The sequence below is a fragment of the Euprymna scolopes genome, chromosome 11 (genome assembly GCF_053919585.1).
Source record: "Euprymna scolopes isolate OS-2025 chromosome 11, ASM5391958v1, whole genome shotgun sequence".
Lineage (NCBI taxonomy): Eukaryota > Metazoa > Mollusca > Cephalopoda > Sepiida > Sepiolidae > Euprymna > Euprymna scolopes.
Window position 1 is genome coordinate 30867438 of NC_136492.1, and position 25364 is coordinate 30892801.

The 25364-nt window shown below is 30.3% G+C and overlaps 1 protein-coding gene across 4 annotated transcripts in view; it reads left to right on the forward strand.

Moving 5' to 3' along the window:
• LOC145287823 (long-chain-fatty-acid--CoA ligase 4-like) overlaps positions 1 to 25364 on the forward strand; it is a 215121-nt gene that overhangs the window by 177642 nt on the left and 12115 nt on the right. For all 4 annotated transcript variants that reach the window (XM_080135687.1, XM_080135688.1, XM_080135689.1 and 1 more), the window contains 8 exons: positions 788 to 857; positions 8698 to 8756; positions 10619 to 10683; positions 11197 to 11268; positions 11684 to 11823; positions 15823 to 15995; positions 18943 to 19017; positions 23201 to 23389. In XM_080135687.1, the coding sequence (XP_079991813.1) occupies positions 788 to 857; positions 8698 to 8756; positions 10619 to 10683; positions 11197 to 11268; positions 11684 to 11823; positions 15823 to 15995; positions 18943 to 19017; positions 23201 to 23389 (843 nt within the window). The remainder of the gene's footprint in view (positions 1 to 787; positions 858 to 8697; positions 8757 to 10618; positions 10684 to 11196; positions 11269 to 11683; positions 11824 to 15822; positions 15996 to 18942; positions 19018 to 23200; positions 23390 to 25364) is intronic.

Sequence of the window (25364 nt, forward strand, 5' to 3'; positions counted from 1 at the left end):
TAACAAACGACCCAGATGTTAGTGTGACACAGAAAATAACACGCACTCTATCATATTAATATAGAGATTGATCCAGTAGTTTTTTTTCATAAGGAAAATCATTCTTAAGTTATTGATGGGAATTTTTAAACATTACCACATAAATCTAGTATGAAGTATTGAATTATCTCCCTTCGTTTCTTGAGATATTTTTCATCAGTTTGATAAATGTATGTGATTTTTGGAATATGATATTTTTGTTTTGTCATGGGTAAGTACATCATACAGATTTTTCTTTTTGTTTTTAAAGGAAGTTCTGGACAAGAACCAAAAAACCTATTATTTTTTTAGTGAGAATCTGTAGAAAACTGAAATGCTTAAATTGGAAACAGCATGTAGTTATTACAAATACTTCTTTTGAGTTCATGGGTGGAAGTCGTCTGTTAAATAGTGGAATTTTGACTTTTATTGGTCAATTTATGTGAAAATGTCACCCAATTAATTGTATTTTGGTATTATTTGGATTATTCAGACTGCTGTTTTCATCTTGAGTGTTATTTTCACAATGTTTTGGTCGATAAAATCTTTGACCATCTTCAGGTGTATCCTGTCGAGCTTGTGGAATCTGCATAGAATTTTGAACAGGACCTTTTAAATAATCCATGGGGGTGACATAACCACAAAAAAAAGTTATATATCAGATGTAAGTAGCTTGTAATATGTGTAATATTTCTATTATCATATGTAGTACACAGTGTAGATATGCAATTTAATCATTATATATGAATATGTGTTCATTTATTTGCAGGAGTTATCATCAGTCATGCTAATTTGATGGCTGGAATGTCTGGCCAATGTGAACGAATACCTAAGTTAGGGTAAGTAATTGTTTTTGTTTAAATTTTTCGGAGTTACCATTATTTACTTGGGGTGGGGCATTCTTGTCCTCATACATTGATATTTATATTTGTACTGCGTTTCATATGGTCATTTCATTCAGATAGCCTCAGGACATTTCCAGGTGCATTGTTTATTTACTGAGTTTTTTTTTCCACATTTCAATCTGCATGTTTAATGATTAACACTAAAAAAAAATTGTAACTCAATATTATTTCAACATAACATACTGTTGCATAAACTAATTATATTTAAGGTTTTTTATATATTGAAAAAACAAAGTAAGTTAAAGTTGATTCGTACATGCTAAATTTTGAAAAAAAAAAACAAGTCCTGTTGGATTCTAAATATGACCAATATAAGCAAATTCAGAGTCCTTTTTGCTGGTCATGTTATGATCATAAAAATATCCAATGGTAAAGCCCATTTGGATGCTGTAGAGAATGTGAATTTGTCCCTTACTTACCACTGCTCCTAAATCCACTTTGGCCTGGAATGATAATACCTGTTAGAGCATCTGGTGTTAGCAGATCAGGCTAAGATTTCTTTTTTTTTTTATTTATTATTACAATTTCACCCCAAACAAGACACATTGCCACTTTGTTGTAGGGGGTTACTATCAGGGACATAAGCATCAAGGGTACTGTGTAGGGACTTGGGCAGCAAGATGTCGCTCACGTTACGCTCGAACTTGAGCATGTCAGTGCAGTTGGGGAAGCAGGGACCCGGAAGGGAATTCCAAAGTCTAGCTGTTCTGGGGAAGAAACTATTGGAGTAGAAGGCTCTCTAACATGAAGGGGTGGGATTTAGCTGCTTGTCAAATTTGTCGGGATATTTACGTCGAGGGGGCACAAGTGCTTGCAGTTCGTTAGAGCATTCACCGTTAAAGTACTTGTAGAACAGGCAGAGGGATGCAACATTTTGTCGATGGGACAGAGGCTGAAGTTTAGATGACAGTTCAGGACCTATCAGATTGGCGACTCTTTTGAACCTTGTCTAGGAGCAAGAGACTAGTGGCAGATGCACCAGCCCAAATATGACAGCAATACTCCATACATGGGCGAATGGTGGCCTTACAGAGATACAGGATACTTTCAGGCATTAGTAGCTTTCTAGCACGGTAGAGAGAACCCACCTTCTTCGTAAGATATTGGCTTCCTGACAAAAATTCACCAAACATTGATGTTATTGTTTTTGCCCTTTTCCTTTTCTCAATCATGTAGCAAAGTCCAAAAGAAGAAGAAGAAGAAAAAAAAAAAAGAAACAACAATTTTATTGTATTATTTTTTATTGGAATCCTTTGAGATGATTAATTTGTGTATTCATTCTTTTTTTTTTTTTTTTTTTCACGGACTGCTATCTTCATAGTTTTTGTTTCACCACATTTTGGCCAACTTATCCTCTGGTCTTTTTCAGAAAACAAATGAATAAACAATTTTCTTCTACAAAACAATCAAACCAAACCATCATGTATAAATATTTAAAAGATATAAAGTACTTGAGGAATAAAACTTTTCCAAAATGACTGGATTCAACATTAAACAACCAAAAATGGTTGATATGGTTTAAAACAAAAGCACAATCCTTTCTGCAATCCAACGATCTTTCTTACAAATAAACTTCAGTTCATGGTTAACTTGTCCACCAAGTTTCAGTTATGAATGCCCAACAGTTTTCATAATCACATTGACACATTTGTTCTCATTACGTCATCAAAGTGAAGCAACATTGAGCCTTGTTAGTACCAGATAAGTGATTATTTGGTAATACCAGGTGCTGTATCTAGGAGAAAGTCAACACCTCTCTCCAAGAGCTGTAAAATCCTAATATCGTCAACTCTCCTGATGGGTACATACAAGCAAGTGGGGATCACATGAATTTAATATTTCCATGAAACTTTCTCCTTTGGAAGAAGCTGGTTCAACCCTCCTAGGGTGAATGCTGCTTCTGTATGGTTGGTAACAGTCTGTTTTTATTGTCATTTAATGATATACAAGAAATACTTTGGTGATCTCCTCATCTGTAGAAGGTATGATCCTAAATGAACTTTAAGCTCACCAAACCGTATCCCTCCTCCCCTGATTTAATCCACACGCTATGTTAAAGATAATTCATATCAAACCAATCCTTGTAATATTCTCTAACTGAAGAGGGCCATCATAACCAAGGATAGTGGATAAAGAAGATTGCATCTGAGTTATTGACAATTTTGTATGCCATATCCAATTTTGTATGCCATATCCAATTTTGTATGCCATATCCAATTTTGTATGCCATATCCAATTTTGTATGCCATATCCAAGTGAATAGCAATAAAATAAAGGCTTTATTATTTGGATTAGTCGGACTACAGTTCTTATCTTGATTGTTGTTCGCACATTTCATTCGATTTAATCTCTTACCTTCTTCTGCTATATATTGTCGAACTCAGAAATCTTTGTGTCGAACTAGATCTCATGGAATTTAATCTATGGGGTTAGTAAACTTTCATTCCCTCAGTCATGATCAAGCAAAGGTCTTAAGTAATTTACAATTGTATTCTTAGTATCCCACACACTGAAGATCGAACCTTCAACCTCTAGAATGTCACTTAGAATGGAATATTTTTTTATTAAAGTAAAAATAAAAAATGTAAATAAATAAAAAATAAATAAAATACTTCTACCTGACCAAACGAGAGCATGCTACCCACCATAGATCAAATAAAGTTCTGTTAGAAATTCTCTGCAGATTTCCATATTCAACAAAAATATTCCGAGCGTTTAACATGGTTCACTTGAATAAGGTCAGAGGTAAAATCAACCGAAATATTGCGAGAATAACTGTCAAGATGAGAAGAGCAGTTCAAATAATATAAACTATCAATCCTTATCTCAAAAATCCAGAAACAAAATAAAGATTGTTGAGCATTCATTTTTTAAACATAGCAGGCAGGTCAATCATTGACTGAAGTGAATTTGTACTAAATATGATTGAAAAAAATTTATGGTGTATGTCTTTCTTTTTATTACTCTTCAGCAAAATATTCAGGTTTCTTATTTAAATCATTTTATATGTTATGTACATGGAATATTATTCTTAATGCTTATTGTTTGTGTGTATACTTTATTTTAAAATCATTTGATTAAAAAAAAAGAAGAAAATGCAGGTAAATAATTTACTGCTTACACAAGAGTTGCTTCCCTTGAATTGGAAAATTAAATCTAAAAAAGCGTGTGATAAAATAAGCCCATTGTTATAACCAAAATAGTGAAAATTGTAAATGAAATACTTTTAAAAATAAATACCTAAAATTTTTACTCCCCCTTTTTTATTTTCATCCTTTGATGAGTTATCACTTATCAAGACTAAAACCACTCGAAAATAAAAATTAATAAATGTTTATTGACATTCTATTTGAAGAGGACCGTGTTGTCAAAGTAGATGTGACATTATTAAAATATAGACCTAGTTTGTATAAAAATTAGAATAATCATTAATAACGAGGTTTCTTAAATAGATAAAAATTGTTTTAATATAAAAAATTTTATAAAGAAATATGCAAAAGAAATAACATTTTATAAATAAGGTTCATTTAAAAAAAAAATTATGAAAAATATTTAAGGAAGATTTTATAAAAGAACTATTTCAAAGCCATTTATGAAAGTACCATTCTAGAACCATTTTATAAAAATAAAAAGAACTATTTCGGGACCATTTAATAAAAATAAACTACTCCGGAACCATTTTATGAAAGGAATTATGTAATAAATATTTTATGAAAGGAACCATGTAATAAATATTTAATGAAAGGAACCATGTAATAAATATTTAATGAAAGGAACCATGTAATAAATATTTTCTGAAAGGAACCATGTAATAAATATTTTCTGAAAGGAACCATGTAATAAATATTTTCTGAAAGGAACCATGTAATTAATATTTTATGAAAGGAACCATGTAATTAATATTTTATGAAAGGAACCATGTAATAAATATTTTCTGAAAGGAACCATGTAATAAATATTTTCTGAAAGGAACCATGTAATTAATATTTTATGAAAGGAACCATGTAATTAATATTTTATGAAAGGAACCATGTAATAAATATTTTATGAAAGGAACCATGTAATAAATATTTTATGAAAGGAACCATGTAATAAATATTTTATGAAAGGAACCATGTAATAAATATTTTATGAAAGGAACCATGTAATTAATCTTTTATGAAAGGAACCATGTAATTAATCTTTTATGAAAGGAACCATGTAATTAATCTTTTATGAAAGGAACCATGTAATTAATCTTTTATGAAAGGAACCATGTAATTAATCTTTTATGAAAGGAACCATGTAATTAATCTTTTATGAAAGGAACCATGTAATTAATCTTTTATGAAAGGAACCATATAATAAATATTTAATGAAAGGAACCATGTAATTAATATTTAATGAAAGGAACCATGTAATTAATATTTAATGAAAGGAACCATGTAATAAATATTTTCTGAAAGGAACCATGTAATTAATATTTTCTGAAAGGAACCATGTAATTAATATTTTATGAAAGGAACCATGTAATTAATATTTAATGAAAGGAACCGTGTAATTAATCTTTTATGAAAGGAACCATGTAATTAATCTTTTATGAAAGGAACCATGTAATTAATCTTTTATGAAAGGAACCATGTAATTAATATTTTATGAAAGGAACCATGTAATTAATATTTTATGAAAGGAACCACGTAATTAATATTTTATGAAAGGAACCATGTAATTAATATTTTATGAAAGGAACCATGTAATTAATATTTTATGAAAGGAACCATGTAATTAATCTTTTATGAAAGGAACCATGTAATTAATCTTTTATGAAAGGAACCATGTAATTAATCTTTTATGAAAGGAACCATGTAATTAATATTTTCTGAAAGGAACCATGTAATAAATATTTTCTGAAAGGAACCATGTAATAAATATTTTCTGAAAGGAACCATGTAATAAATATTTTCTGAAAGGAACCATGTAATAAATATTTTCTGAAAGGAACCATGAATTAAATATTTTCTGAAAGGAACCATGAATTAAATATTTTCTGAAAGGAACCATGTAATAAATATTTTCTGAAAGGAACCATGTAATAAATATTTTCTGAAAGGAACCATGTAATAAATATTTTCTGAAAGGAACCATGTAATAAATATTTTCTGAAAGGAACCATGTAATAAATATTTTCTGAAAGGAACCATGTAATAAATATTTTCTGAAAGGAACCATGTAATAAATATTTTCTGAAAGGAACCATGTAATAAATATTTTCTGAAAGGAACCATGTAATAAATATTTTCTGAAAGGAACCATGTAATAAATATTTTCTGAAAGGAACCATGTAATAAATATTTTCTGAAAGGAACCATGTAATAAATATTTTCTGAAAGGAACCATGTAATAAATATTTAATGAAAGGAACCATGTAATAAATATTTAATGAAAGGAACCATGTAATAAATATTTTATGAAAGGAACCATGTAATTAATATTTAATGAAAGGAACCATGTAATAAATATTTAATGAAAGGAACCATGTAATAAATATTTAATGAAAGGAACCATGTAATTAATATTTAATGAAAGGAACCATGTAATAAATATTTTCTGAAAGGAACCATGTAATTAATCTTTTCTGAAAGGAACCATGTAATTAATCTTTTCTGAAAGGAACCATGTAATTAATCTTTTCTGAAAGGAACCATGTAATTAATCTTTTCTGAAAGGAACCATGTAATTAATCTTTTCTGAAAGGAACCATGTAATTAATCTTTTCTGAAAGGAACCATTTAATTAATCTTTTATGAAAGGAACCATGTAATTAATCTTTTATGAAAGGAACCATGTAATTAATATTTTATGAAAGGAACCACGTAATTAATATTTTATGAAAGGAACCATGTAATTAATATTTTATGAAAGGAACCATGTAATTAATATTTTATGAAAGGAACCATGTAATTAATATTTTATGAAAGGAACCATGTAATTAATATTTTATGAAAGGAACCATGTAATTAATCTTTTATGAAAGGAACCATGTAATTAATCTTTTATGAAAGGAACCATGTAATTAATATTTTCTGAAAGGAACCATGTAATAAATATTTTCTGAAAGGAACCATGTAATAAATATTTTCTGAAAGGAACCATGTAATAAATATTTTCTGAAAGGAACCATGTAATAAATATTTTCTGAAAGGAACCATGTAATAAATATTTTCTGAAAGGAACCATGTAATAAATATTTTCTGAAAGGAACCATGTAATAAATATTTTCTGAAAGGAACCATGTAATAAATATTTTCTGAAAGGAACCATGTAATAAATATTTTCTGAAAGGAACCATGTAATAAATATTTAATGAAAGGAACCATGTAATAAATATTTAATGAAAGGAACCATGTAATAAATATTTAATGAAAGGAACCATGTAATAAATATTTAATGAAAGGAACCATGTAATAAATATTTAATGAAAGGAACCATGTAATTAATATTTAATGAAAGGAACCATGTAATAAATATTTAATGAAAGGAACCATGTAATAAATATTTAATGAAAGGAACCATGTAATTAATATTTAATGAAAGGAACCATGTAATAAATATTTTCTGAAAGGAACCATGTAATTAATCTTTTCTGAAAGGAACCATGTAATTAATCTTTTCTGAAAGGAACCATGTAATTAATCTTTTCTGAAAGGAACCATGTAATTAATCTTTTATGAAAGGAACCATGTAATTAATCTTTTATGAAAGGAACCATTTAATTAATCTTTTATGAAAGGAACCATGTAATTAATCTTTTATGAAAGGAACCATGTAATTAATATTTTATGAAAGGAACCATGTAATTAATATTTTATGAAAGGAACCACGTAATTAATATTTTATGAAAGGAACCATGTAATTAATATTTTATGAAAGGAACCATGTAATTAATATTTTATGAAAGGAACCATGTAATTAATCTTTTATGAAAGGAACCATGTAATTAATCTTTTATGAAAGGAACCATGTAATTAATATTTTCTGAAAGGAACCATGTAATAAATATTTTCTGAAAGGAACCATGTAATAAATATTTTCTGAAAGGAACCATGTAATAAATATTTTCTGAAAGGAACCATGTAATAAATATTTTCTGAAAGGAACCATGTAATAAATATTTTCTGAAAGGAACCATGTAATAAATATTTTCTGAAAGGAACCATGTAATAAATATTTTCTGAAAGGAACCATGTAATAAATATTTTCTGAAAGGAACCATGTAATAAATATTTTCTGAAAGGAACCATGTAATAAATATTTTCTGAAAGGAACCATGTAATAAATATTTTCTGAAAGGAACCATGTAATAAATATTTTCTGAAAGGAACCATGTAATAAATATTTTCTGAAAGGAACCATGTAATAAATATTTTCTGAAAGGAACCATGTAATAAATATTTTCTGAAAGGAACCATGTAATAAATATTTTCTGAAAGGAACCATGTAATTAATATTTTATGAAAGGAACCATGTAATTAATATTTTATGAAAGGAACCATGTAATTAATATTTTATGAAAGGAACCATGTAAGAAATATTTTCTGAAAGGAACCATGTAAGAAATATTTTTGTTTCAACCAGAGGGAAGTAATTCTGTAGCGACAAATAAGAGTTGAACTACATTTTTAGATGGTTTTCTCATTAAAATAATTCTACTGTAGACAAACTATTTTACATTATAACTATAAAGTTTTCTTTTTAAAAATAATAATCTAAAGTTTTGTTTTTTTTTTGTTTTCAGTCCTGATGATATCTATATAGGTTATCTGCCCTTGGCACATGTGTTAGAGCTTACTGCTGGTAAGATTATTTTTTTTTCCTATTGCTTTCCTTTTTTTTTTCCCAAGAATTAAAATTTTTCAAAAGTTTAATTAAAGGACGTTTGTGTTGTTTTTTAAATATTTCAGGTTTCAACTATTGATTAAACAATGTTTTGTTTGTATAATGTCTAACTTTTCATTTCAAATGAATTAGATGATTATTATTGGCATTCATTTTTGATATTTTTCTAGTTAGTTTTTTTTGTTTAGAAGAGTCACCAATTATCAAGGCCTGGAGGCCACTTGGGGATAAGGGTCATTGAGTGTAAGGTGGTCACTGAGATGACAGCATAGGTATTGTTAGTGGTAGAAATTGGATAGAATTTTATTATTTAAGAGAGTGGCTCAACAAAAAGTTGTTTACATTGGAATTCAGGACGACCATGTTGTAGTTAGCTGGAAAGCAGGCCAATGTAACCATTCCACAGGCGAGCAGTTTGAGGAAAGAAACTTTGTTCATGGAATTTGTATTTAGCTTTAGGCACAGATAGTAGGGGAAATTGTTGATAGTGATGGTAGCTAGACTAGTGCTTGTTATGAAAATTTTGCAAGAGGGGAGGATGGCTATAAATTGAAGCTCAGATGAGCACTTGCCATGAAAATAACGATAAAGCAGAGACATATTTGTAAGCTTTCTTCTGTGAGAAAGAGATTGCAGGCAAGAAAAAAGGGCATCACCTACTAGGTTTTAGAGGCAGTTTTCAACTTTGTCATGGCAGGATAGTAGATGTGGCAACAGTATTCTGTTTTAGAATGTATTTGTTTCTTATACAGATAAAAGATTGCATTGAGAGTGAAATATTTTCTGGAGTGATAGAATAATACAACCATTTTTCCAACAACCTCCGCAACAGATTTCATGTAAGGTCAGTCCTAGAAGATTGTCGAAGCAAGGTGCTTTTTCGAGATGCGCCATCCATATCGATTGGGGTCAAGTGGGAATCAGAGCATTGGTAATGAAAAGGTAGAAGCTTGGTTTTGGATGAATTAAAATTAACTAAACATTTTTTCTTTTTAAAAAGACAGTCCCTCTCATTAGTATCCAATATGTGAAGCTTTTTAACATCCCTAAGTGAAAAATGTTTCTGTGGAATGAACTAAATTTGAACTTGGCACACCTAGATTGTTAGCCCATTAACCTCCCCGATGTCGCTGTTGTGTCAAACGTGAAACTAAAATACATTTCTTGGCTTTTGGTCTACGATCAAATGTATTAAATGCTCACTTCTTATCTTTACTTTTTTTGTATTCAGTCTCTCAAATTGCATTCATCTTGCAAGGATATCACTCACTCTCCAAACTCCACCCCACAGGGTGTCAAAGAATGTGTTCAAACCAGTAAAATCTCCTTTTCAGAAAAGTTTCCATGTTGTTGCTGAGCTTTTATTCATCTCATATAAATTAGATGATTAGTGTTGCCATTCATTTCTTTGATATCTTTCTGGTTAGAATTCTTTCTAGAAAGAAATCTGATACTTATAGGAGGGACCACGTGAACACTGCCACCATCTCTAAATGGCAGTATTTCTATAGAACGAACTGGATTTGAACTTGGCACACTCAAGTTGTCAGTCCATGTTATAAATCACTTCACCACCGTCACCTCCCTGATGTTGCTGTTGCATTGTATTTTGCATGTATGGTGCGGTTTGAAATTTTTTCAGAGAGGCAGATGCGTAAGGTGTTGTAGGCAGTACATGGTGAAGATTTTCAAGAGGTGAAGACCCTTGCACAAGGAAAAATTCTTGCAGTTGTACAGTTGTATTGTGCATATTAGCACTTGGTACATCCTTAATTTTGTTTTTTCATTAAGTCATGAAAATATTTTCTTTTCTCTTTCAGAGTTATCTTGTTTAGCCCATGGCACCTGTATTGGCTATTCTTCAGCACTGACATTAACTGACCAGGTGAGATCTTGAAGGTTTTAACCATTTCTTCTATACATTTATTATTTCATAATTTAGATGAGGATTAATAATTTGGATTATTATTTTGGTTGTTATTTTTACAAAAATTCGGCCAATTCCAACCTTCATCTTTTCAAATTTAGGTATTTTTATATTGAACGTCGGGAACCTATACGAAATTTGAACACAATCCTAAAATAAATTGAAAATCTTTGTTAAAATCAATTGTTTGAAAAAAAATTTAAAAAAAAAAATAAAAATAAAAAAAATAAGTGAGATGAGTTATTTCCCTTACATTGCCAGCATAAAAACTTTATGCTGGCAATGTAAGGGAAATAACTAACCATTTCTATTGCTCTGTTCACATGAAAGTCTGCAGGAAAGCAAACGTAAGACTCAAAATCCTTTCTAAAGTTATTGGTGCGAATACAACAGATGATTACTTTTTGCTATAATAAAAAAAAATCAAACTTTTTTATTGTTTGTTTTAATTTTTTTGTTTTTAAATTTCAGTCTAGTAAAATTAAAAAAGGCTGTAAAGGTGATGCCTCAGTTCTGAAGCCAACACTCATGGCAGCCGTACCGGTCAGTATCTTTATAACTCCTACCTAAGTTATTTAAACTCATTTACCGATTATTTCACTAGAGCACTTATAACGTCTTCTCCCCCGACTAAATCAGTCATATCATTTTCCTTGTCCATATCAGTTGATCAGTTGTATCATCTGCTTTTTGCCCCCTCCTCCACCAGATTATTCATATCCTTTCTCTTTGCACATCATGATCAATTATATCAACTCTCTTGCCCCCCCACCCCCCACCTCCATATTATGTTTTTGTCCCTCTCCATCAGATAAAATATAATTTCCCTTCACCCCCTCCACAATTCAGTTATATCATCCTCAAAAAATTAATTTTCTGTTTCTGATTGTATAAACACTTTTTTTCTTTTACTGATTTTGTATCCATTTAATATTTAATTCTTTGTTTCATTTTGTAGTTGATAATGGATCGATTGTACAAAAGTGTATGGGACAAGATTAACTCTCAGGGCAAAATGACGAGGGCATTGTTTGAGTTTGCATATAAGTATAAAGGGTGGCGATTGGAGTGCGGCTATGACACTCCTTTATTCAACAGGTAATTTGATCCAATGCTCATTTATTTCTCAATTTAACTTTTCAGTTTTAAATTTAAAAAAATTTACCACATCAATGTATGATGTAGACATAAAAACACAATTTTTGTTTTTGTAACTAAAGCCAAAATCAAATTTAATAATGTGTCAATATGTTGGTTGCTTATTTGGTTGGTGAAAGTAATGAATGAATTTGGAATACAAAAACGGTCATATTATGACAAGTTATATCAAATTTTATCTCATCTTTTCTTGATGAGGATGGGGTTCAATTATATTGGCTGATATTTGCCTAATTATGGCATGACTATTCTAATTTGGACTAGTGTTGGGACAATTAATCCGAATCGGAGAAAATCAGGACTTTTGGGAATCAGTATCAGAATTGGAAAAACTTGAATCTAATTAATTTTACTAATTAAAAACGATTCTTTTAATATTCAGCTTTTTTTGCATTTGAATCGTTTGGATTACTGTTCTCATCTTGAAGGTTATTTCCAAATACTTGGGCCTTCTTCAGGTGTAATTTGTCTGATACAGGAATATACATGAAGTTTAAAATGGAACATGTTCTCATTCCATCAGCCTAGTAATTGGCAATTGTATTCTTAGTATCGCCTGAACTGAGGATTGAACCTTCAACCTCCAGAAGAGTTTCTCTTAGAAATGAATTTATCCGTTATGTCACGGGTCCTTGCAGACAATTCTGTTATGAACTTTGGGAACTGAAATAATATAAAATTTTGTTTTTTGCTTAAAACTTAATTTTCCATTGCTAGTACTAATTCTAAAAGAAATATTGATTTTAAACTACGAGTAAAACTAACATTTATTGATCATAATAACAAGTTTAGGTAAAATGGCATGAGTGAAAAATATAGATGAAAATCTTGCGATGAATTTGGCAAAATCTTGGATAGAATACATAAAGGGAAAACATTAAGAAGTTTAAATTAAAAAGAAAATGATGTTTACATTTAAAAGTAGATGCTAAATCCTCTATCACAATTCCCAAAATGAAATATTACTATTTTAGACCATTATGCGATTTTAGAATTGGAATTGGTAATTTAGAACATAAATAAAAATCGAAAAGAGGGGATGACTTTTGAAAATATCTGCGAAAAAAGCGACCCCCTCTTTGTAGGAAAATGCCCAGTTGAGGGTGAAGAAATTAATGTTTTTAGCCAACTTTTCAATATTTGTTGTTTGAAGGGTTGAGCTTCAAAATGATATCAATCTTGTGAAAATCCATCGCCAATGTCAAAAGTTTTAGACAGACATACAAACATACATACATTTAAACAGACAGGTGAGATTTATATAATAGACTAGCAGGGCTACCCGGCGTTGCTCGGGACTGTGTAAACAATGAAAAAACAAAAGCAGATATTGAACATATGTTTTATTCTTAGGGGAGAGGAATCTTTCATCTCTATGTATTATTTGTTTTATCTACCCTAGGACTGGTATTGTTCATGTTTTATCCCTAGCATAGGTAATTTACAGCATGTATATGAAATTGTTTTACCTTAGGGAGAAGAGAACAGGTAATATACAACATAATGTGTCTATATTACATCCCTGGCAACGCCTAGAAACCAGCTAGAACATGTATTTCAGTCAATCTTTATTACATCCTGGGCTATGCCGGGAAACCAGCTAATCTCTTATTAGTGACTTGACCACCAAAATACCTCCCTAAGTGTGTCCTTTCTTTTGAACTTATTAGATATAGGTATCTAGAAATGTGTGTGAAATTTTGTTGAATGCATTGTTCACTATGATTTTCTTATTGTTCTACACAATATCAACTGTAGCGAAATAACACAGTAAACTTAGTGTAGTGTTAGAATAAAGAGCAAAGGAAAAAATTAGAATCATATTCTGTAATTGCAAATCTAAATTTGCTAGCGTGTACCAGTATTTGCCAGGTTGTGGAAATTTGGAACTTATAACATATGTAGTGGCCTTTTCCTAGATACCTATTGCTAAAAATTATACTTTCATTTTGTTAGAAAAATCTCTCTTCGGATGCCCTGCATCATTCAAAATAAAAACAAATATTTTTATAATTGTTTCAGTATATTGCTACACAATGTGAAAGTTTTTAACGTTTGTAAAAAAAATCATGAATGTGCTTATATTGCAAAAAAGAAAATATCAGTGCACAGTATTGAAAGTGTTTGAGATTCAAAAGTCTGTAACATTTCTACTAACTTCATAAGATGTCATGTGAGAAACTGAATTGAATATCAAGACATTATCTGAAGCGTTTTTATTTTGGTGTAACATATGTGTTTACAGTGAACCTTAACTTTTAATAAACAGATTGGTATGCAATGACATAGGCTAAGAATCTTTAACAAAATATATATAAATTGGAAAAATGTGTGAACAAATGAAAAAAAAAATGATCTGCTCCACTTGATGACATCAAGCACAGTAATATTTTAGTGAAGAAAATATGAAATTGATGTTCAGTGATTAGTTTGGATGAATGAGAAAATGTAATTGTTTGATGCATAAAAATAACTCAGTTGCTGTATTTGATATTAAGCAGCAAAATATAGTGATTTGAATATTTGGGAAAACATCAAACCAGATTATGTAAAAAGAAAAAAAAAGATGAAATTAGAAAATATATATTTTATGTTTATGAGTTCTGCCAATCAAAATTTTGTGGCAGAAATTGGGTGATTACCATGCAATTTTATTTTGGTAAAATTCTTAAATTATTTGAATGTTTATTATAATTTCTAATTAGTGACTTGTTATAATCAAAATCCGCCCTAAAGAGTGTCCTTTCTTTTATTAGGTATCAGAGTAGGTATCAAGATTTCTACTTCTATACAAATGTGATATTTCAGATCTGTACATAAAAAATTTGTTGAATATATAGGTTGAGAATTGTTCTGTCTCTCTCTCTTTCACACACACACGCATTCTCACTTTTATAGATATAATAGATAGATTACTCTAGATGTATTTCCATATGTCTGAATACCCTATATACAAATTTTCAAATCTGTAGATAAAAAATTTGTTGAGTATATAGGTTGAAAATTGTTCTCTCTCTCTCTCTCACACACACACACATTCTCAATTTTAGAGATATAATAGATAGATTATGCTAGATATATTTCCATATGTCTGAATACCCTATATACAAATTTTCTAATCTGTAGATCAAATATTTGTTGAATATATAGGTTGAGAATTGTTCTTACTCTCTCTCTCTCTCTCTCTCTCTCGCTACCTCACACACACACATTCTAACTTTAATTGATATAATAGATAGATTATGCTAGATATATTTCCATATGTGTGAATACCCTATATACAAATTTTCAAATCTGTAGATAAAAAATTTGTTGAGTATATAGGTTGAGAATTGTTCTCTCTATCTCTCACACACACATTCTCACTTTTAAAGATATAATAGATTATGCTAGATATATTTCGATATTTCTGAATACCCTATATTCAAATTTTCAGATCTGTAGATAAAAAGTTTGTTGAATATATAGGTTGAGAACTGTTCTCTCTCTCTCTCTCTCTCTCTCTCTCGCTCACACACACACACATTCTCACTTTTATAGATATAATAGAAAGATTATGCTAGATATATTTCTATTTGTATGAATACTCTATATACAAATTTTAAAATCTGTAGATAAAGAATTTGTTGAGTATATGGGTTGAGAATTAAAAGCAAACCACAATAGAGGTTGAGGATAGTCCATAAAGAGCAGTTGCATACTTTTTCCCTCCTATGGTGCATTTGAAACCTCAAATACCAAAGTTCTTCAGAGTTTCTGGAATATATATATATATCTCATAATTATGGAATTACTTATTCAACGTAATGAAAAAACTAAAACTAAAAATTGTTTGCTTTCATTTTTAATTAAAATTTGCAGATAAAATATAAATATATGTATCCAGCATGTATTACTATAATTGATGTATTTTAAAACGTTTTATTTTTTATATTTTAGAGTTTTATTTAAAAAAGTGAGAGCCATCTTAGGCGGACGTGTTCGAATTATGCTGAGTGGAGGTGCTCCATTGTCAGAAGCGACTCAAAAGTTTATGAACATCTGCTTCTGTTGTCCTGTTGGTCAGGGATATGGCTTGACAGAGACCTGTGGTGCTGGGACGATTACAGAAGGTATGATTCCTTGTTCAAACTCTTCAGTTAAATCTTTTTTATTTATATTTAAAAAAAAAACTTTAAGGAGAAAATAATGAAAAATGTATTATTGATCCATGTCTCATCCAAAAGCAGCAAAACTGAAACTAGACTACCAGGACACTATATATACAAATGCAGCCAAATTTGGGCATATTTTATTGGTTTGAAAATATAGGTTCTTTTTTACCAATTGTCATAAAATTTTAACCATAGAATAGTATTATCTTCAAAAAGCCTGCAAATTTTCATGTATTTTCGTCCCATAGAACCAAAGAGATGAGCATTTCAATATTCAATTTGGCTAGGAGTATGTGTGTGTGTATATATATATATATATATATATATATATATATATATATATATATATATCACGCCTTTTTTGGCAATTTTATAAGTTCCCAATCTCAACAACTATTTATCAGAATTTAACAAATGAAAGCTTGTTGGAAAGGTAATGACCTAAATTGTATAATAGGCTATGTAACATTTGCCCTTAAGGTCGCACATCCAGAGTCTATTTTTGGCAGTTTTGTATAGTTGTAAAATGTTTTGGTAAAGGTGCAATATCTTTCCACCCTCAAAAAATCCTTTAAAATTACCACTTTTATAGGTTTTCAAGGGTGCTGAAAATGAAAATAATGTTTAAAATTCCAGGAAATGAGTAGTTTCCAAGACCTAAAAGAATTATAGTTTTAAAATTAGGTGATCACTTATCTATATTAATTTAACGTAAAATGAGCACCCACTTTATGGACACCTTTTTTGGTATGGTCTAATATTTTTTTAGAAGTGGTGTTTATTGTGGTCTGATAGATCCCAACAACACCTATATCAAAAACTGTTTTCCAAAGCTTTTTGAGTGTGCTGAAAATGAATATCGCATTTAAATTTTCTGCAAATAAGTATTTTTCCGGATATTAAGTAAAAATATGCGCGTACAACAATGGTCACCACTTATAACATAAAAAATGTGATATTCATTTTCAGCACATCTGAAAACCTATTGAAACAAATTTTTTAGGTAGATTTTGTGTTGGTCTATCAGGCCACAGTTACCAAATAAATACCACTCCTAAAAACAAGATGCCCCTTCCCAAAAAAGGATGCTATAAAGTGGGTATTCATTTTATATTAAATACATAAAGAAAAGTGATCCCCCACTTTTAAAAGCTATAATTTCTTCATATCTTGGAAATTACTTGTTTCTTGGAATTTTTAAACATATCTTTATTTTAATAGTGGTAATTGTAAAGGATTTTTGAGGATGGAAAGATACTGCATCTTCAACAATGTTGCAATCACAGTTTTCCTAGTTTTGCATATGAATTACAAATATGGGTACTTGTACAGTTTAATAACCAGACATTAAAAAATGAAAATATTGAAAAGGTTGCACATATCCCTTATGGAACGAAGTTCTAAAAAAAAAAAAAAAAAGATTCACTTAATTTCATCAAGTAGTTTTTTTTTTTTGTTTTTTTTTTTTTTTAAATTTTTTACAGCGAAAAAACAATTTATGATACCGAGCAAAAGGTTAAATTTTTAGGAAGAAAAGCTAGTAATAAAAATGGGATGGAGTCTCGGCGCCTTATATTGGGTTACTTCTCCGTGGCATGTTAAAAATTTCCATAATGGCTGACTTCAATGTGCTCTCATAAAAACGTGTTTTTCCGCTGTAAAAAAAAAAACTACTCAATCAAATTAAATGAAATTTTTTTCGGAGATCTTCAGTCCAAAACGGATACGTACAATATAACCTTCATTCAATACTTTCATTTTTTAATGTCTTGATTAAACTGTACAAGTACCAACTATATATATATATATATTTCTCCAAAACCTCTGGTCTTGATGGAGAGGAGACTAAAACTTTCTGGTATGGTTTAAAATGATCTAAAATAACAGCAAAGAGAGACTTGATTCCAAATATTTCTCATATGTTATATCTCTCCTCTTTGGTTTTCATACATAAGTAAATTTTACAGTATATAAGGATTATTTGATGCTGGAGATATTCATAATTGTACCCTATTTCCAAAAGAGGGAAGATATAACATATGAGAAATATTTGGAATGAAGTCTCTTCTTGCTGTTATTTCAGATCATTTGAAATTATAGCAAGTTTTAGTCTCCCCTCCATCAAGGCAAGAGGTTTTGGTGAAATCTCTCTCTCTCTCTCTCTCTCTCTCTCTCTCTCTCTCTATATATATATATATATATATATATATATATATATATATATATATATATATATATATATATTTATTTTGTGTACAGAAAGTTGTTAGTTGAGACAGATCATTGGTACCGTCGGTTTCAAGCCCGATAATAAGGCCCGTTTAAGGTATCCTTATCAAGCTCTCTTCAGCCAATATATATATATATATATATATATATATATATATAATTACACATAAATCCCTAGTGCTAGTATTCTTATACTTCAACCTTTTTGATATGAATGCCAAATTGAACTTTTCGCCCATAAACTTTATAAAAAATTAACAAACACAGTGAAATTCAGAACTAGTGGTGTTTGGTGCTCTACTAATTGGGACACTAAATTCACTGATTGAAGTGGGAGAAAAATATTTCAATGAAACCATTCATTTGTTCACATTTTTTACGATACAGATAACTGATATGCTTAAACTCTTTCAAGGAAGAATCTTGCTTTACACTAAGTGGAAACCATCATTTATTCATAGTGCTCCACATTATCTTTTTAACAGTCTTTGTTATTGATTGATTTTAAAAATGTAAAGTAATTTTTCTTTTTAAATGATATAAATTTTATTGTAAAACCCTGAACTCCAAAATCATTAAAAAAAAAAAAGACTTTATCTGAATTTCTTTTTTATTGTCATTTATCTGAATGGTTTAATGTACATAATTATTTTGTCCTTTTCTGTTTAAAATATAGTTTCTGATTTGAGTACTGGTCGTGTTGGTGCACCTCTGACATGCTGTGAAATCAGATTGCGGGACTGGCCTGAAGGTAATCCATTCTCTTCCTACTTCTGATCCCTCTCACTTGTACCTCCCCATTGGAGGATTATAACATGTCTTTCTTACACAACCGTCAAACGTTTACATTTTTTTTTTACATAAGCATCACCACTTATCAAGGCATTTAGACCACTCGAGGATAAGGGTTAAGAGTGTACAGTAGTCAATTGGACAATATAGTAATCGCTAGTAATGGAAATTTGGTAAATTTGTTAACTTATATGGAATGGCTCATCAAGAACTTGTTTACGTTGGACTTACAATCAGATTGTAGTCAGCTGGAAAGTAGGAAAACAGAAGCACTTTTAAGAAAGGCACTTTTAAGAAAGGAGCTTTGTTCATGGAATCTACATTTAGGTTTAGGCACAGCTAAAGAGTGGAGGGAATTATTAATAGTTATTGAGTGTTTCTTGTGACAGTTTGGCGAGGGGGGGGACCATAGATTGAAGCTCAGTCAAGCAATTGCCATGAAAATAACTATAAAGCAGAGACAAACTTGCAACATCTCTTCTGTGAGATAGAGGTTGCAGGAAAGAGAAAAGGACATCTCCTATGAGGCTATGAAGTCTATTTTGAACTGTATCAAGGCAGGACAAGTCCTTTCTAGCAGCTCCTGCCCAGATGTGGCAGCAGTACTCCATCTTTGGATGTACCTGGCTCTTATATAGACAGAATTGTATCAGCAGTGAGATATCTACTGGATTGATAGGACACCATCATTTTTCCAGCGGTCTTGGCAACAGATTTGATGTACAAGTTCCATTTCAGATCAGGAGTAAAGGTCAAGCCCAGAACCTTGTCAAAACGCGAGTCCTCCCCAAGACGAGAGCCATTCATTTCAATTGATGCCAGATGGGGATCAAAGCGTTGATGATGTAAAGATAAAAGCTTGGTTTTAGATGCATTAAAAGTAACCAGCCACTCCTTTCCCCATTGTACCATGTACTCAAGATCAGAGGAGAGAGAATCGGAGAGAACTTGTTCGTTTACGGTCTTAGATGTGCTACCATAGATGGTAGTGTCATCAGCATAAATGTCTACAAATGATGTAAGGATGTGATTTGGAAGATCATTAATGTAGATCAGGAAGACAGTTGGGCCCAGGATGGACCCCTGAGGGACTCCAGCATTAATACTGTGAGCTTCCGATTTCTGCCCATCAACCACTACTCTTATAAACCTATCAGAGAGAAATGATTTAATAATTGAGAAGACATTTCCAGCTGTACCATAGCTGGAGATCTTGTGAAGTAAACCTTTATGCCATACCCTATCAAAGGCCTTTGATATGTCCAGAGCAATTGCCCTAGAAAGGTTCCCCCCATTGAGAGATTCGCTAATCCTATGAGATATAACTGTAAGCACATCTAGCAGAACAGAAACCATATTGCATATCACTAAGAAGTTTATTTTTGCTGAGATGGTTGATTACTTCTCTATTTAACACAGATTCAAGCAACTTACTCATGACGCACAGGAGACTTATTGGTCTGTACTGAGAGGGAGATGAGCGATCACCTGAAAATGCAAGGCATACTAATGAGGTTTTACTTATTTGAAGAATGTAAAACAATTCACAAAGAAATCTATACAATAAATATAACATTTATTTATTCTGTCATGAGAATTTTGGTAAAAACACAACAAACAGACAGACAAAAAAAACAATAAAATGATGCAGAAATCTCCAAATTAATTTCGTTCATTGTACTTTAATTTTATTTTATCTTTGATATTGAATTTAGAAAAGATGTGTTTAAAACAGAAAGTCTTTATAACTTTTTTTTAAAATTGAAAGAAAAATGAACTTTCTTACTGGTGCCATGTTTGTCAAACATCACAAATGGGGAAAAAAGTTTGTTGGTATCTAATAAAACAGTCCATTCACTAATTTGATTTGATAAATAATCTTTATAGACGGAAAAGATAATCTTCTTTATTAACTAATATTTCTGTTACCAACATCACCTGGTTCAAATATTTTGTAAACTACATGAATCTTTAGTTGTGTTAGCATGAGAATTACATGATTGTAAAAAGTGTCAGATCTTTGCTTTTTAGTGGGATTACACTTTTATGCTTAACCCAGAAAAAATGAATTTCTGCTTAATTCATTAAAACTTTATGGATGTGAATTCTCTTCATTTTTTTTTTTTTTTTTTGTTAAAATCTGCCCCCCCCCCCCCCCCCCGCCTCTCCTCCTTTTTCTCCCAAACGCTGATTTCTGCCTTGCCTCCTTATGTCGCTATTTGACTGAATTTTCTGTCATTTAAAAAGAAATTTTTTTTTTATCTTTCTCTGTTTCTTTTTCGTTCTCTTCCTGTCTTGTATTTTTTTTCTCACTTATGACAGATCTCTCTGAAAACTGGAAATGTTAATTTTTGCCATGAAGGCTAAAACTTGATGGGATACAGAATTAGACAACTTTTGTTCCATCAAAGAATGACTTCCTGTCTCTCTCCCTCCACATGTACATCCATTGTCTCCCTCTTAGGTTGTTTTCATTTGTTTTTTTTCTTTTTTTATTTTGTGCTGCCTCCTCCTCACACATGTACATGTAAATTTCCAGATTTAAGAACTTCATCTTGATTTCAGTTTTTTTTTTTTTTTATCCTATTGGCTACTTACATTCTTAAACATACAGAATTTTTTAAATTTTTAGTTATGTCTTCGTTGCAATTTGTAGATTTGAAAATGTGATTTCTTTGTCGTTTAAATGTCATTAAAAGTCAAATTAGTGATAAAGTTATCAGTGGAAGATTTAGTCTTTCCAAAGTTTATTCCCACCTCCATCTGAAAAAGATGCCAAGGGAAGTAAGTCATATCTAATCAAGAGAGATAATTCAACTCCCTTGTTAAAAAAATATATATGTTTAAGTAACCTGAGGTGAGGCCATTTTCTCTTCCCTTCAATTTCTTTCCCACAGAAGAAACATTGCTAGCCAGTTTCTACTGTTATTTTCATGACATCTGAGCTCCAATCTATGCCCCCCCTCCTCTGCAAAACTTTCACAAAAACACTTGTCTATCTAAAACCACTATAAATAATTTCCCCCCACTCTATCTGTGCCTAAACATAAACATGGATTCTATGAACAAAACTTCTTTTCTAGAACTGCCTGCCCGTAAACTTGTTCTGCTGGCCTGCTTTCCATCTAACTACAATATAGTTGTTTTAAAGTCTAATGTAAACAAGTTTGTGTTCAAACCATTTTCTTAAAGAATGAAATTTTACCAAATTTCCACTGCTAACGATTACTATGCTATTGTCCCAATGACTACCATGCACTCATTAATTCTTATCCTCTAATGGCTTTCGGTCCTTGACTAGTAGTGACTCTTATAATAATTAAAAAAAAAAAAAATTAATTCATATTGTATTTTTCTTCTTGCTGTCAAATTGAAAAAAACTAAATAATTTGCTGTTTTTACTTTTGTAAAACATGATTATAACAAAAAGTTGTCTGAAAGCAAAGATTAACTCCTTTCACTTGATTAAATAATTAATGCTGTTAAATTGGTAAATTATAATTAATTCACTTGATTAAATAATGCTGTTAAATTGGTAAATTATAATTAATTCACTTGATTAAATAATTAATGCTGTTAAATTGGTAAATTATAATTAATTCACTTGATTAAATAATGCTGTTAAATTGGTAAATTATAATTAATTCACTTGATTAAATAATTAATGCTGTTAAATTATAATTAATTCATTTGATTAAATAATGCAGTTAAATTGGTAAATTATAATTAATTCATTTGATTAAATAATGCAGTTAAATTGGTAAATTATAATTAATTCACTTGATTAAATAATGCTGTTAAATTGGTAAATTATAATTAATTCACTTGATTAAATAATACTGTTAAATTGGTAAATTATAATTAATTCACTTGATTAAATAATACTGTTAAATTGGTAAATTATAATTAATTCACTTGATTAAATAATGCTGTTAAATTGGTAAATTATAATTAATTCACTTGATTAAATAATGCTGTTAAATTGGTAAATTATAATTAATTCACTTGATTAAATAATACTGTTAAATTGGTAAATTATAATTAATATATTCTGAATAAAAATGTTTTTTGCTTTTCTAAATATTCAAATTAAAATGTAAAAATTTTCCATCTCTGAATTCCTTGTTTGTATTTTTTGTCAGGTGGTTATACAACGCAAGATACCCCTCATCCTCGAGGTGAAATCCTTGTCGGAGGTGGTAACATCGCCATGGGATATTACAAGAATGAAGAAAAGACCAAGGAAGATTTCATCCAAATGAATGGAATCAATTATTTCTGCACTGGAGACATTGGTCAATTTGAAACTGACGGTTCTCTCAAAGTTATTGGTAAGTCAAGAAGCATAATATAAACACTATCCTTGTGACCAATGGTAAACTAAGTCTATGCCTGGTATTGATACATGCACCAATGAAACCATGAAAAAATGACACCAAACAAATATAAAAGCCATAGGGCTCAGGAGAAAGATGTGAACCTCATGAGCTCCTTTGATAGTCAACATCGGAGACCAGGTTGGCATCCTGCGAATGTTGGCCCTTTTTATTTTAAGTAATGGAATACAACCGACCAAATACAAGTAAATATGATGTACATAAACTCTGCATAGGAAGAAATAAACCATAAAGGAAATTAGACTAGTAATCGAGTATGACTTTAAAAGTAATCCATATGCAAAAAGGCTCTTTGGCACATATAGAACATAATCCCAAGGTTATGTCATCGATTTTCCAAACTCATAAATAATTTATACCAGTAACAACTTGCCTATTTGTTTCAATGTCTCTGTGATTTTTTTGAAAAATTAAAGTAACATTTCTTGTACAATTCTTATGAAACTTTGTTGAATAATTGCTTAAAATTTTGGTAGTAAATTCTTGTTAATCGCTATCAATTAGTTTGATTCTCTTATTGGCACTTTTCTGTGGTTCTTGGAGGAACTACATGTGTAACATAGCGCAAATGCGTGCATGTAAATGCATGCAAAAAAGGAAAAAGACTATAAAAAGAGAAAGAACGATCATGAGAAAGATGTGAAATAGAGAAAAAGATAACATTTGAGATCTCACGAGATGCGTGGAGAATGTTCTAGATCAAATGGAATGAGGAAATAAATGTTGCTACAAAGAACAAGTTATTTCCTAATCTTTGTCTTGGTCTCGTTTGCAATTGGAAACTACATTAAGCTGCGATGTGTTGGTTCCCAGACAACGTAACACATGAAGGTTGCCATCATTCATAAGTGAAAGTTGTGCTATGAAACTAAATTCAAACTGTTATCAGTTATCCTTTTTACAACCATCATCTCCAAAAATTTTATTAAAATTAAATAATTCTATGATTTATGGAGATTAAAAGAAAAATCTTTTTAAATAAAAAAAAAAAAAAAAAAAAAAAAAAATTTATAGAAAAATGCGAGCATGAAAAGTGATATGGCTAAGCTTGAACATGGAAAAGTAAAGGACTAATTGTTAAAACTGGAAAAGAAAAGGACAAGATATACTAGTAAAAAATATAATAAATTTATAACTTAAAATATTGCAGCATTATATAATGTTATAAATTGAATTTGAAAAAAAAAATTCTTAATGCTACAATATTTTAAGTTATAAATTATATTTTTTACTAGAATATCTTGTCCTTTTCTTTTCCATGTTTAAGCTTAACCATATTACTTTTCATGCTCACATTTTTCTATAATCCATGATTTTTTCAGGTTTCCAATAAATTCACTTATTCTTTGTTTAATTTCAGTCTTATTCTTTTTCCTCCATAAACACATATGTAATAACAATGTACGGCACTCGTCTTTCAATAAAATACCTCCAATTATCTCCCTTTCATTCTGTTTCATTTGTTACTTCTCTTTTTGCGATAGTAATCGCTGAAGCGACGATGTTGCTACGGAAACCAGTCATAAAAAGCGTTGTTCACCTCCTTACATATTTTTACGATTTTGAACACCAGTAAATTCATAACTTGTTTTACTGAACGAAAATTGAAAAATATTTTCACAATATAGCTGAGAAGGTGATCTATAAATTGTAATAACTGTTTGAAATTTGGTGAAAAAATGAGTGAGCGGTGAAAGTTTAAAGCAGTTCTAAATGACTAAAACTGCCACTTAACCATATATTCAAACACTACCGCGTTTGAATGATATGGATCGTTCCCTAGTGTTAGATCATAGATTGATGGGGGGAGGAGTGTCTCTAGCGCTAACATTGTTTGTGCTTAGTTTGGAGTCTGGCCTAATCCCCATCCATTGCAAAATTGACTAATTAAAACAACAATTGAATTGGT